Source organism: Alosa pseudoharengus, unplaced genomic scaffold, assembly GCF_046254945.1.
Source record: "Alosa pseudoharengus isolate Yale_2024_CS ecotype anadromous, Long Island Sound unplaced genomic scaffold, YU_APseudo_1.1 YU_APseudo_1.1_scf_6, whole genome shotgun sequence".
Lineage (NCBI taxonomy): Eukaryota > Metazoa > Chordata > Actinopteri > Clupeiformes > Clupeidae > Alosa > Alosa pseudoharengus.
The window spans coordinates 42,741,188-42,757,023 of NW_027468848.1; the positions used below are offsets into that span (position 1 = coordinate 42,741,188).

Consider the following 15,836-nt stretch of genomic DNA (forward strand, 5'->3'; position numbering starts at 1 on the left):
TATAGTGCATTTTCATGCACTATAACTAGAAAAGCATTTCCTGAAGGAAATACAGTGCATGAAAATGCAAAAATATGATGAGTTCATATGGTTAAATTATTTGCTTGGTAGATAAGGTTTAATATAGTTGGAATGACTAAACAGTTAAATAGGTTGATCATTGAAATGGTTAAATTATTTAGGCAGATAGTTGACGATAACTAACAGTTGGAATGGCTCCAATTTTTGCTAGCAGTTATGCTAACTATGTTAACAAAGATAATAATGTTAACCAAGTTACTATGCTAACTAGCATGCTAACAATGTTAAAATGTTAACTATGCTAACCATATGACTTAGCTAACTTCGCTAATCATTTTTAGCAGTTATGCTAACATGCTAGCATGCTAACTATGCTAACTATGTGACTTAGCTAACTTAGCTAATCATTTTTAGCAGTTATGTTAAAAATGCTAACTAACATGTTAACATGTTAGCATGCTAACTATGCTAACCATGTGACTTAGTAAACTTAGCTGATAATTTTTAGCAGTTTTACTAAAAATGCTAACTAGCATGCTAACATATTAGCATGCTAACCATGTGACTTAGCTAACTTAGCTAATCATTTTTAACAGTTTTGCTAAAAATGCTAACTAGCATGCTAACATGCTAGCATGCTAACTATGCTAACCATGTGACTTAGCTAACTTAGCTGATAATTTTTAGCAGTTTTATAAAAAATGCTAACTAGCATGCTAACATACTAACATGCTAGCATGCTAACTATGCTAACCATGTGACTTAGCTAACTTAGCTAATCATTTTTAGCAGTTTTGCTAAAAATGCTAACTAGCATGCTAACATGCTAGCATGCTAACTATGCTAACCATGTGACTTAGCTAACTTAGCTAATCATTTTTAGCAGTTTTGCTAAAAATGCTAACTAGCATGCTAACATGCTAACATGGTAACTATGCTAACCATGTGACTTAGCTAACTTAGCTAATCATTTTTAGCAGTTTTGCTAAAAATGCTAACTAGCATGGTAACATGCTAACATGCTAGCATGCTAACTATGCTAACCATGTGACTTAGCTAACTTAGCTAATCATTTTTAGCAGTTTTGCTAAAAATGCTAACTAGCATGCTAACATGCTAGCATGCTAACTATGCTAACCATGTGACTTAGCTAACTTAGCTAATCATTTTTAGCAGTTTTGCTAAAAATGCTAACTAGGATGCTAACATGCTAGCATGCTAAATATGCTAACCAAGTTACTTAGCTAACTTAGCTAACTAGCTACAGTTGGTAGGAGTCATAGTTGATGACAAGTAACAGTTACAATGGCTGAACAGTTAAAAAGTTCAGTAGTTTAAAGGGTTAAATTGTTTAACAGTGAAATATTGTGGTGAGGACTTTTATTTTGAAACAGTTTTTGGCAGAGGAAGCAGTTGAACAGGATGTGTAGTCTTAATAGGGCCAGTTTGTATGCTTAAAGCCTGAGACTGGCAGTTGATGCAGGTGGCCCGAACACCTGCCATAGGATTCAAATGGTTAAATTATTTGCTAGGTAGATGAGGTTTAATATAGTTGGAATGACTGAACTAGGTAGATGAGGTTTAATATAGGAATGACTGAACTAGGTAGATGAGGTTTAATATAGTTGGAATGACTGAACGGTTAAATAGGTGGATAGTGTAAAAGGTTAAATTATTTGCTAGGTAGATGAGGTTTAATATAGTTGGAATGATTGAACTAGGTAGATGAGGTTTAATATAGTTGGACTGACTGAACAGTCAAATAGCTGGATAGTTTAAAAGGTTAGCCTGAGAAACTGATAGGGTGCAGGTGGCCTGGACACCTGGCCTAGGATTCTAATTGCTTAACGGCAGTCTTAACAGAGCCATATTGTATGCTTAAAGCCTGAGACAGAGTATATAGTTTAAAAGTTAAATGTAGATAGTGTAATGGATGTTGATAGACAGAAAGTTGAATGGATGTTGATAGGCAGATTGTTTAATGGATGTTGATGGATAGTTTAATGGGTGGATGAGTGAATGGTTTGAAGAGGATGAATGGATAGAAAGTTGGAGGAAATGTGTCTTATATCCTTGTAGAATGGAGAGACAGAGAGAGTTGGTCTAGTTCAGTAGAAAGCAGTTGATACAGGTGCAATCAGTTGAACTGATTCTTTGATGGGGCCTAGATGAGCAGCTGGAAGATGATACCAGGTGCAAATCAAGTTAATTAGTCCATTGTGATGTCATCAGCCCATGTTAAGTCTATGGGGAAATTTTGAGCAGTTTTTAATTAATAGTTTAAAAAGTATAAAAGTTACAAAGATGAAAAATACAAAGCCCACATGTCATAAGTAAGACCTACGCAACGCAGTTTGAATGAAGTTTCTACGTTAAACGGTTGAAGCTGCATTAACTGCGTTAGAAGAAGAAGAATAACTAGAAAAGCATTTCCTGAAGGAAATACAGTGCATGAAAATGCAAAAATATGATGAGTTCATATGGTTAAATTATTTGCTTGGTAGATAAGGTTTAATATAGTTGGAATGACTAAACAGTTAAATAGGTTGATAATTGAAATGGTTAAATTATTTAGGCAGATAGTTGACGATAACTAACAGTTGGAATGGCTCCAATGTTTGCTAGTAGTTATGCTAACTATGTTAACAAAGATAATAATGTTAACCAAGTAACCATGCTAACTAGCATGCTAACAATGTTAAAATGTTAACTATGCTAACCATATGACTTAGCTAACCTAGCTAATCATTGTTATTAGTTATGATAACTATGTTAATTAGCATGCTAACATGCTAATTATATTAACCATGTGACTTAGCTAACTTCACTAAACATTTTTAACAGTTATGCTAACTAGCATGCTAACATGCTAACTATGCTAACCATGTGACTTAGCTAACTTAGCTAATCATTTTTAGCAGTTTTGCAAAAAATGCTAACTAGCATGCTAACATGCTAGCATGCTAACTATGCTAACCATGTGACTTAGCTAACTTAGCTAATCATTTTTAGCAGTTTTGTAAAAAATGCTAACTAGCATGCTAACATGCTAGCATGCTAACTATGCTAACCATGTGACTTAGCTAACTGAGCTAATCATTTTTAGCAGTTTTGTAAAAAATGCTAACTAGCATGCTAACATGCTAGCATGCTAACTATGCTAACCATATTACTTAGCTAACATAGCTAATCATTTTTAGCAGTTTTGCTAAAAATGCTAACTAGCATGCTAACATGTTAGCATGCTAACTATGCTAACCATGTGACTTAGCTAACCATTTTTAGCAGTTTTGCTAAAAATGCTAACTAGCATGCTAACATGCTAGCATGCTAACATGCTAGCATGCTAACTATGCTAACCATGTGACTTAGCTAACTTAGCTAATCGTTTTTAGCAGTTTTGCTAAAAATGCTAACTAGCATGCTAACATGCTAGCATGCTAACTATGCTAACCAAGTTACTTAGCTAACTTAGCTAACTAGCTACAGTGGGTAGGAGTCATAGTTGATGACAAGTAACAGTTACAATGGCTGAACAGTTAAAAAGTTCAGTAGTTTAAAGGGTTAAATTGTTTAACAGTGAAATATTGTAGTGAGGACTTTTATTTTGAAACAGTTTTTGGCAGAGGAAGCAGTTGAACAGGATGTGTAGTCTTAATAGGGCCAGTTTGTATGCTTAAAGCCTGAGAATGGCAGTTGGGCCAGCTGGCCTGAACACCTGCCATAAGATTCTAATTGCTGTGATGTCATAAAGGGCAATGTTAAGTCAATGGGAAAATTTTGATAGTTTTTAATTAATAGTTTAAAAAGTATAAAAGTTACAAAGTTGAAAAATACAAAGCCCACATGTCCTAATTAAGACCTACGCGTCAATGTTTGAATGAAGTTTCTACGTTAAACGGTTGAAGCTGCATTAACTGCGTTAGAAGAAGAGGAATAATAAGAACTAGAAAAGCATTTCCTGAAGGAAATACAGTGCATGAAAATGCAAAAAATATGATGTAAAATATCATACAGAGTAAAAACAAACTATATTGGTTGCTAGGTAGATGAGGTTTAATATAGTTGGAGTGACTGAACAGTTAAATAGGTGGATAGTTTATATGGTTAAATGATTTGCTTGGTAGATAAGGTTTAATATAGTTGGAATGATTGAACGGTTAAATAGGTGGATAATACTTAACTTAGTTAACTTAGCTAATGCATTTTTAGTAGTTAGCAATACTAACATGCTAACTATGTTAACCATGTGACTTAGCTAATCTAGCTAATCATTTTTAGCAGTTTTGCTAACTATGCTAACTAACATGTTAACATGCTAGCATGCTAACTATGCTAACCATTTTACTTAGCTAACTTAGCTAATCATTTTTAACAGTTTTGCTAAAAATGCTAACTAGCATGCTAACATGTTAGCATGCTAACTATGCTAACCATGTGACTTAGCTAACTTAGCTAATCATTTTTAGCAGTTTTGTAAAAAATGCTAACTAGCATGCTAACATGTTAGCATGCTAACTATGCTAACCATGTGACTTAGCTAACTTAGCTAATCATTTTTAGCAGTTTTGTAAAAAATGCTAACTAGCATGCTAACATGCTAGCATGCTAACTATGCTAACCATGTGACTTAGCTAACTTAGCTAATCATTTTTAGCAGTTTTGTAAAAAATGCTAACTAGCATGCTAACATGCTAGCATGCTAACTATGCTAACCATGTGACTTAGCTAACTTAGCTAATCATTTTTAGCAGTTTTGCAAAAAATGCTAACTAGCATGTTAGCATGCTAACATGCTAGCATGCTAACTATGCTAACCATGTGACTTAGCTAACTTAGCTAATCATTTTTAGCAGTTTTGCAAAAAATGCTAACTAGCATGCTAACATGCTAGCATGCTAACTATGCTAACCATGTGACTTAGCTAACTTAGCTAATCATTTTTAGCAGTTTTGTAAAAAATGCTAACTAGCATGCTAACATGCTAGCATGCTAACATGCTAGCATGCTAACTATGCTAACCATGCTAACTAGCTACAGTGGGTAGGAGTCATAGTTGATGACAAGTAACAGTTATAATGGCTGAACAGTTAAAAAGTTCAGTAGTTTAAAGGGTTAAATTGTTTAACAGTGAAATATTGTAGTGAGGACTTTTATTTTGAAACAGTTTTTGGCAGAGGAAGCAGTTGAACAGGATGTGTAGTCTTAATAGGGCCAGTTTGTATGCTTAAAGCCTGAGACTGGCAGTTGAAACAGGTGGCCCGAACACCTGCCATAGGATTCTAATTGCTTAACGGCCGTATTGTGATGTCATAATCATAATGTTAAGTCAATGGGGAAATTTTGATTAGTTTTTAATTAATAGTTTAAAAAGTATAAAAGTTACAAAGTTGAAAAATACAAAGCTCACATGTCCTAATTAAGACCTACGTAACATAGTTTGAATGAAGTTTCTACGTTAAACGGTTGAAGCTGCATTAAGTGCGTTAGAAGAAGAATAATAATAACTAGAAAAGCATTTCCTGAAGGAAATACAGTGCATGAAAATGCAAAAAATATGATGTAAAATATCATACAGAGTAAAACAAACTATATTGGTTGTTAGGTAGATGAGGTTTAATATAGTTGGAGTGACTGAACAGTTAAATAGGTGGATAGTTTATATGGTTAAATGATTTGCTTGGTAGATAAGGTTTAATATAGTTGGAATGATTGAACGGTTAAATAGGTGGATAATACTTAACTTAGTTAACTTAGCTAATGTTTTCATTTTTAGTAGTTATGCTAACTAGCATTTTAGCAATGCTAACATGCTAACTATATTAACCATGTGACTTAGCTAACCTAGCTAATCATTTTTAGCAGTTTTGCTAACTATGCTAACTAGCATGCTAACATGCTAGCATGCTAACTATGCTAACCATTTTACTTAGCTAACTTAGCTAATCATTTTTAACAGTTTTGCTAAAAATGCTAACTAGCATGCTAACATGCTAGCATGCTAACTATGCTAACCATGTGACTTAGCTAACTTAGCTAATCGTTTTTAGCAGTTTTGCTGAAAATGCTAACTAGCATGCTAACATGCTAGCATGCTAACTATGCTAACCATGCTAACTAGCTACAGTGGGTAGGAGTCATAGTTGATGACAAGTAACAGTTACAATGGCTGAACAGTTAAAAAGTTCAGTAGTTTAAAGGGTTAAATTGTTTAACAGTGAAATATTGTAGTGAGGACTTTTATTTTGAAACAGTTTTTGGCAGAGGAAGCAGTTGAACAGGATGTGTAGTCTTAATAGGGCCAGTTTGTATGCTTAAAGCCTGAAACTGGCAGTTGATCCAGGTGGCCCGAACACCTGCCATAGGATTCTAATTGCTTAACGGCTGTATTGTGATGTCATAATCATAATGTTAAGTCAATGGGGAAATTTTGATCAGTTTTTAATTAATAGTTTAAAAAGTATAAAAGTTACAAAGATGAAAAATACATAGCACCCATGTCATAAGTAAGACCTACGCAACGCAGTTTGAATGAAGTTTCTACGTTAAACGGTTGAAGCTGTATTAAGCGCGTTAGAAGAAGAAGAAGAATAAGAATAAGAAGAAGCCTAGGAAGAACAGTACAGTGCATTTTCATGCACTGTAATAATAATAATAATAATAAAATGCCTTGGAATAACAGTACAGTGCATTTTCATGCACTGTAATAAGAAGCCTAGGAAGAACAGTACAGTGCATTTTCATGCACTGTAATAAGAAGAAGAAGCCTAGGAAGAACAGTAGAGTGCATTTTCATGCACTCTAATAAGAAGAAGCCTTGGAATAACAGTATAGTGCATTTTCATGCACTATAATAAGAAGCCTAGGAAGAACAGTACAGTGCATTTTCATGCACTGTAATAAGCATAAGAATAAGAAGCCTAGGAAGAACAGTACAGTGCATTTTCATGCACTGTAATAAGAAGCCTAGGAAGAACAGTACAGTAAGAAGCCTAGGAAGAACAGTATAGTGCATTTTCATGCACTATAAAAAGCCTTGGAATAACAGTACAGTGCATTTTCATGCACTGTAATAAAATGCCTTGGAATAACAGTACAGTGCATTTTCATGCACTGTAATAATAAAATGCCTTGGAATAACAGTACAGTGCATTTTCATGCACTGTAATAAAATGCCTTGGAATAACAGTACAGTGCATTTTCATGCACTGTAATAAGAAGAAGCCTAGGAAGAACAGTACAGTTCATTTTCATGCACTGTAATAAGAAGCCTAGGAAGAACAGTATAGTGCATTTTCATGCACTATAATAAGAAGCCTAGGAAGAACAGTACAGTGCATTTTCATGCACTGTAATAAGAAGCCTAGGAAGAACAGTACAGTGCATTTTCATGCACTGTAATAAAATGCCTTGGAATAACAGTACAGTGCATTTTCATGCACTGTAATAATAAAATGCCTTGGAATAACAGTACAGTGCATTTTCATGCACTGTAATAAAATGCCTTGGAATAACAGTACAGTGCATTTTCATGCACTGTAATAAGAAGAAGCCTAGGAAGAACAGTACAGTGCATTTTCATGCACTGTAATAAGAAGAAGCCTAGGAAGAACAGTACAGTGCATTTTCATGCACTGTAATAAGAATAAGAAGAAGAAGCCTAGGAAGAACAGTACAGTGCATTTTCATGCACTGTAATAAAATGCCTAGGAAGAACAGTACAGTGCATTTTCATGCACTGTAATAAAATGCCTAGGAAGAACAGTACAGTGCATTTTCATGCACTGTAATAAGAAATTTTGGAAGAACAGTATAGTGCATTTTCATGCACTATAATAATAAAATGCCTTGGAATAACAGTACAGTGCATTTTCATGCACTGTAATAAGAAGCCTAGGAAGAACAGTACAGTGCATTTTCATGCACTGTAATAAGAAGAAGCCTAGGAAGAACAGTACAGTGCATTTTCATGCACTGTAATAAGAAGCCTAGGAAGAACAGTATAGTGCATTTTCATGCACTATAATAAATCGGATAACAGTAGAGTGCATTTTCATGCACTCTAATTAATATTAAGAATAATTCGGATAACAGTAGAGTGCATTTTCATGCACTCTAATTAAACTGTGTTAAACAGATGTGAACGGCAGGCTGAACAGATCTGCAACAGAATGAGGTTGCTATGTTAACTCCAGCTGCAAAGTCAGCCATCTTCACCAGCTAACACGATAATCCAGTTACTGTACAACAAGAGTATGAAAGTTACAGGAAGATAATCGCTCAGATTTTTATTATTAGGCCACTTGAAAATAGGCTATGGCTAGGCTAATCACTGGAGGTATTTTAATATTATGTTTGTTTTGCTAATGACTAGGCAAGGCCTCCCTGTGGTTTTGATCAACCTAATAATCTTTGAAATGTCAATAGTAAACACTAAGGTGAAATGCGTTAAAAATGACATGCCACCAGAACAGACGTTTTATCGGCTTTGAGGTATAATAAAGTCTCCGTCTTGTAAATTCACATTATGTAACATCCATAACGTCACATCCATAACGCACCATTAAAGGTTTTAAAAGTAAGAAAGGGGCACAATTTGGACATAACACTTTACATTGATATAAATCAGCTTTGCACAGACACTTTGGACATTGTCGCATCAACACTGTATGTGTAGCATAAACTTTTTCTATAAAACGTTATGGATGTGACATGGCCATGGAACTTGCTGACTTAAAAACAAAAGCCTTACAAATGTAAGGAGTTGTGCTCTTAAAGGCAAGCTGAGCATAGACATTGCTCTACCATTCCCTTGTCAATATGGAATTTGTCAAATGACACAATTTGTTTGAACCTTGGGTCCATTTATCCACTTTTTAAATATGTATAATATTACCATGTGAAAAATGTTGTTTCTGTATGGTTGCACACCATATTTATGATGTAAAAAGAGTGTAATTCTCCATCAAATTCAATCAGATCAATTACAAACAATAAAATATAGACCTAAATGAAGATTTTAACAACAGTTCTATTTGCGTACGCACAATTTTTTTTTTTCCATGGTAGGGATGACCTTTGCATGGAATTGCCCTACACACCAGATACGATACGAAATAACAGTGCGAAAATGCGAAAAATTTGTGTGCGAAATTTTCGCACTCAAAGTGTACACACCAAGTCCGATGCGATTATTTTAATATTTCGCATTCCATTTCGCACTCACGTCACGCAGTTTCACACAGCGACTTTCAGTAAGCAGGGAGAACTCAAAATCATCAAGATTTGAAACAGATTATAGCCTTGATCATTCATGGAACCGTGTATTGGCTTGAGAGGTGCTGGGGAAATAAAATCTTACGGCCATCCTTCCCATCCCTTGTCTATTCTACTTGTGCTATTGTGATAATTGTGCAGTCGAACCACTGACGGAACACATAAATTGGTTGGGCTCATTAGTGCACCCATACACCCACCCCACTACACAACACACACGCAAACAGATTCTAACGCTAGGCGGGAAGGGACATGATTAACGTTGGCACTAGTTTAAGGATACGCTTTTATAGAGTTAAGCATTCTTCCTTGAGAAAAATTTGAACTCCGAGTCCGGGTAAATAGACGGACACAGAGAGGTCAGCAGGGAATGACGAGCTGATTTTGGGCTGAGCTCAACGTTGCGCTCTGCCCCACATTGAGCCCAGCCCCGATCTGCAAGCTGCAGCCAGGGGAGCCCGCATATTGGACTCGAGGTAGGCCTATGCCATTTGAGCGGACTGGTGTAGCCTAACAAGTTGTAGGGTAGGCAAGGCCTCATTTAAAATGTTACATGCCAAAATGCTATACACCAACACGCTATAAAACGGCCATAGCCTATATCATGTAGGCCTACATCTCACGAAACCATTTCACACGCAGGCTACGTCAAAATGTATCTGCTAAGGAGCGGAGGCACAGAGACAGCCTGTAGAAATGAGCATGGGATAAAATCGCACTGCTGCAACAAGTGGTAAAAATTTATCAGCTTGTATGACGATGATCCAACACACAGCAAAAGCTAATAATGATAGCCTACCAGTTATTAGCTTACCTTTATCCACAGAAAGTTTTTCAGAGTTCCACATTGGGCTATTTCAATTATGAAGCATAAAGCAAAGTTAACGCACCAGGAAATGTGAGGCAAAATTACAATAGTGGTAACCCTGGACATAATGCTGTTGTCAGCAGCATAGCCTATCATGACCTATTCTTAAAACTTCCATTTCCATGAATGCATATTGTATTTTTTCATTGCAAATATGTGCAGTGAGAAGCCCTCTGTTCACTGCTGTAGTGAGATTTCATTCTTTTTGGTTGAGTGTAAAATGGGACGGTGGTAAGAAGTGGGGAAAGCTGTCTGTAAGGAGTTCGCACTACATAAGAAGTTCGTCAGGAGTACTCTTGAACACCTGAGAGAGTCTACTGTAACGTAAACTCTTTGTAACTTTGGCATATAGGCCTATTAAGGAGACTAGTCATCGTGAGCAGTAGGATCACCCAATCTATCAGCTTTTTTTCTGCTCGTCGTTCTATTGTGACATCAATGGAACCCTGCAAAATCATTATTTGATTGGTCAACAGCTCTTTTTCGCATGCGAAATTTCGCATGAAATGAGACCGTTGCGAAAATGTTTTTAATCGCAACGAATAGGGAGGGAAAGTAATCTCATCGCCATCTAGTGGTTGGGTTCCTAGAGTTTAGCGGAGGGGATGGGATTTTTTTTTTAGAAAAAATATATCTCGGTGCACATTGGGATCTTAATTTAATGCCTTCCATATGTTAGGCACTGGGGTCACCTCTATTGCTTCAAGTGGTCATACCTTATTTTTAGGATCAGTTGAATTGTTTTGAGTTTTTGTCGTAACATGGTGATAAACTTCAATTGCATGTGACGTCACAGGTTTGGGCGCTTAATCTCTAACTGATCAATACGGCAATTTGCTTAACTGGCTTACATATTTTTGTAATAACGGAAGGTGATGTAAACCGCGTGGTGATAACCTTTATGTCTGGATAACTGGTGTTGTGCTTCTACTCACATGAAGAGCTGGCAGTAAGTGTTAAGTGGCAATGCTAACCAGGCTAATAAACAAACCATGCTACGTGAGTAACGTCGAAGGGTAAAGTCACGTGGCTTTTTTGTAGTTTGTTTATGAAACAAAAGGAGCAATTTTGATTTTTTTAAATAAGGCAAAATAGGGTCTGACATTTTCACAGTTAGAAGATTATTACTGTATAGACACTGAAAAATATTTTTGGTGGATAAGATCGCTGATTTGGCTTCACAGTTTTTTTTTTAAAAAATAGGTCTATGGGACTTAACATTGGAGCTGCTCTTCGATAGGAACGCAACCACTTGGGGCGCTGGTTTTCACTTTCCCTCCCTATTAGGGGTTTGCACCGACGTCACGTTCTGGCCGGTAACTATGGTAACCCAGCACGTGCGGCCATATTGGCGGTACTCTGTGAATGAAGTACAATGGAGTATTATCAAGGGGGCAGGCGAATTCCCGGAAGTAGAAGAATCAACGTAGGCTGGAGGGACCACCTCTCTGCTAACTCCCATAGAAGCCTATTCATTCTAGGATTTTTTTGAAATACCATAACTTCATATAACATATATCCTGTGCCGATATTGTAGCTTCTGTGTAATCCACATAAACACTACAAAGGCAAAACAGACTCCATTACCTCGTCCGTAACGTTGGTTACCCGTAAGAAGAATGGTTAGCTTGTTCGGTTGGAGGGAAGCTAGCTTTGACGTAATCTCTTCTTCGCGCCGTATGGAGATAACTGTATTGTTTGGATAAGAAGCTCAGTCCACCTTACTGTCTGACGGTAACTCATAAGTAAAACCTAGCATACACGACCGTATGTTAAGGTAAAGCATTACACAGAGGCAACCTAATAATAATACAAAAGTAAACCTATTTTTTTTAAAAACGGCACTAATCATTTCAGAGGTTTTCGATGGATTGACCGTAGGTCGGAAAAGTGGAAAGAAGATTAGCTTCAAGGTTAACTTTTTTGTTTTATTTTAGCATGACTGTTTTTGAAGATGATCATGTAGGCTATGGTAGCTTCAACATTAACACGACTTGGTGAGGATGATATTAATAATAATACATAAATAAATGTTTAACTTTGATGACTTTGAAGGCGAAGGAAGTGTGAGAAGAATTTCTGTGTATCTATCATATGAGTTACAAGATTCAGTTCGATGGCTAACGTCACAAAGTTAAGTGTGAGTCTGCGCAGTACTGGGGGGACCAACTGAAAAATCGTTCTATTTGACTCAGTGCCCTCCCATTGAAAACGACGGAGTCTGTTCGTCCATTTCTTTTACTGTCTATGAGTATTATGCACTTTGGATATCTTACGTGATTGTAGCGTGTCTAAACAACAGAAAAGCTCATCAAAATGCGTTTAAAATGCAAAGGCATATAGGGCAGGACTTGGACCACAAGAAAAGACGCGATATTTCGAGAAATTACAGATTATTGGCAGCGCAGATCCATATGAGTTGGGTGAGGGAGACGAAGTACCAAGTTCAACCACAAGCGCCCCCCTTCCTCTGATAACTTCTGGCATTATTGTCCCTTCTCCCTGGTTTTTTAATAACGTTTGGAAGTCGATACCTACACCAGATGTTTTTCTCAGTCTGACCTATTGGTACAACCTAAAACACGGCAATAATTAACCATTTTCCTTGACGATGTTAGGGATTTACTTCAGTGCCTAATGCTTTCTAATGAGGCGAGTATCTCCAATATGGCGATGTCCAGATCTGATGACACGCCGTGCAAACCCCTAATTTCGTCCTCGGTGTGTACAGACTCATACGAATGCATGTGTTTAATAGGCTGCGTAATTTTGTGCGAATATTTCGTCCGAAAAATCGGACTCTGTGTGTACGGGCCTTAAGTTTCATGTGGATCAGTAAAATCTGGACTGGTGAAGTACACAATATTGTGGATGAGAAACCCAAAAAACCCCAAAATAAAGCGTTGACAAATCCTATATGAGTCCACAATTACTGGAGTCATTTCACAGTGAATCCAGAAATTCTCTTGAGAGATAAGAAGGTTTTGCTAAAAAGGAAGCGTCTCAGTAAATGAATCCTAAATGAATCCTAATAAGAACCCATAGAAAACAAATATACAGAAACTGAGAAACATGGCCTCAAATTATCTCAATGCTCACCTCTCCAGGTTGTAGTATTCCAACCACATGTTGGCATATTTGGCTTTCCCTTTAGTCATGATGCTGTCCCAAAGTTCTCTTGCTTTTTGCATGTTCCTGCAATGCAAGGCCTGAGAGGAATGTGTAAAATGTAAATGTAAATCATTCACCCCTCTCACTGAGAGTGAAGTGTTTAAACTCTTAACATGTAACATGTAACTAGAAATCATTTCCGAGGAACTGCAAAGTGTGCTTGCTCAGGTGCGGTTCACCAACGGGATGTACCATGTACCAAGTTTGGTTTTGATATGTGTAAGCATTGCTTAAAAGAAGATGCAGAAACAGATGAATGTATTCTACTCACCTCTATCCTGGCCCATATCTGCATTATTGTGCATGACAGGTCTTCACTTCCACTGAACCCTACAAGACATAGCATTTGCAGTATGACCAGACTGTATTTCATTACTCTAACTGTATATTTTATACACAGGTGATCATCTAGACTTCTAGACAATACATTAAATCTTTGTCAAGGAGACAAAAGTCAGGTAGAAATATTCAAGAGAAAGAAACCTTTGAAACCCCAGGGGTAGGTGTATACTTTACATTGGATTTTCACAGAAGTGTGTTCACACAATTGTACCCAGTCAACATCCTACTTTCCTAAAACAAAGATCAGAACCCTCTTTTTTGCTTAGCATGGTGAATAACATTTGTGTTGCTCATGATTTACAGAATCCGATCCGAATTTACTTCAACTTCAAAGACTGAGCTGTGACACGCAACCAGACACTAAATAGACATTTCCTCTGGTGTTTGTCATTACGTCATTTGTCTTTACAGTCTGCCCGTCATTATATTTCTGGTTTACTATTCATTATTTTATTAACTACCATTTTTCATTGATTAATTACAATCTTCATGCGTTTTTGTTGCATTTTTAGGCAGAATGATAACATAATGTAACGCAGAATAATAGACAGAATCCAACAAGCGTAACACAGACTTTGCAGCATGCATTTAAAGAGTGTCACCATAATCTAGTACAGATATAAATGTGGCTGCCACAAGTTCTTTTCTTGCCTTATTTCTAAAATAGAAACCTAGCTTGACTAAGTTTCTTTACCAAATTAGATACTATGCAGTTTCAGGAATTTTTATCCCCCTAGAGACGCAATATATTTTACTCTGCCGTGGTAAATGGCCTATTTCTCGTCGCTTGTTCCCCCTGTACACAATGAAAATGCTTTTGTTGTGGAGGGGAAGGATTAACAACAAGCAAAAACTATCTACAAAACTATCTACAAAGAGCTATATCTACTGACTGATAAGACAATGTTTCACGATTCTCGCGAGATGTCTTCGGGTTGACTATTCTTGAAGTTGCATGGCTGGTTCTCTTGTTAGCAACTCGCTACGGCTATGCTGTATGGCTATGCCACGTGAACGATTCCCCTATTACAAGTTTGTTTACCATCAAATTGACTCCCTAAAAGTTCTATTAAGGTGAAAATCTTGCATAGTGTACCTTTAATGTATGTACCTCAAGTCCGGAAAAAGGCTTTCATGTTTGCTGTACTTTCTACTTTCTAATCCAAACCCTGGTAATCTAGAAAGATTAAGGGTCTAGCCACGAACAATGTAATGGCCCAACTCGAGGGGCGTCAACAAGCATGCATTTAAAAATCTCACTGCACGCAATTGGATAACACTAGACCAATGTGTACTGTCCTTAACCGTTGCAGCGCTGTCTTCATCAGTTTAGCTGGTTTCCCGGAATGTTGGGGTAAAAGTAATGTGCATCATTGCTCATTGCCAGAGTGTCTCGCAGAGACAATTCCATTGTACTCTCGCGAGAACTCTGGATTTCCAGGGTACCTTCTACTTCGAATGACCTACAGAAAACTCTCCAACTACAGTGTCTAATATCCTTAAATGACTTTAAAGGTTCTGTTAAAGCCATAGAACACGAGTCCATCCATACCGTAATTTCCCAACTAATAGCCGCAGCTTTTACAGTCAAATGGTCCGGCTTCACGCGTGATTCTCACGTGACCTCAAGCGTGAATCACGCGTCTTTTATTTATATTTCCCCAGTGAAGCTGCAAAGACCCAAACAACCATCAGGTGGCACATGTGAGTAGGGTTAGGAACATCGGCTTTTGCCGCTTTCAATCTATGCGCGCCAGTATGCTACAGTATTAGGGGTGTGACGATTTCAATTTTATATCGAAATCAATCGAAATTACATCTCAATCTCGAACTTCGAACTCAAAAGTAGAATCGACAATGCAGCCAAACCCCACACACGTGCTGAACGGCGGCGTCAACACTCCTCTAATTTTAGGCTGCAGCCAGTAAAAATATAGACATCAACCTACTGAAATCAAAGCCCCACTTGCTACTCTGAAATCACCGGTGTGGAAGTATTTTGTCGTTCATTCACGTCAATTAACACTAACTTAGCCTACTTAACTTAGCAAGTGAAAAGATGATCTAGTTATAAAATTACTTTAAGGCTTAAAATGCACATTGATAAGTACATATTCCATGAACCTTGGGTCTCTTCGGAATGTGCTGAAACAATCAA

At 37.0% G+C, this 15,836-nt stretch overlaps 1 protein-coding gene across 2 annotated transcripts in view; it reads right to left on the minus strand.

The window, feature by feature from the left end:
- sart3 (spliceosome associated factor 3, U4/U6 recycling protein) overlaps window positions 1-15,836 on the minus strand; it is a 151,332-nt gene that overhangs the window by 62,938 nt on the left and 72,558 nt on the right. For both annotated transcript variants that reach the window (XM_076270131.1, XM_076270130.1), the window contains exons 11-12: window positions 13,608-13,666; window positions 13,265-13,374 (exon numbers count right to left, since the gene is read on the minus strand). In XM_076270131.1, coding sequence (XP_076126246.1) covers window positions 13,265-13,374; window positions 13,608-13,666 — 169 coding nt within the window. The remainder of the gene's footprint in view (window positions 1-13,264; window positions 13,375-13,607; window positions 13,667-15,836) is intronic.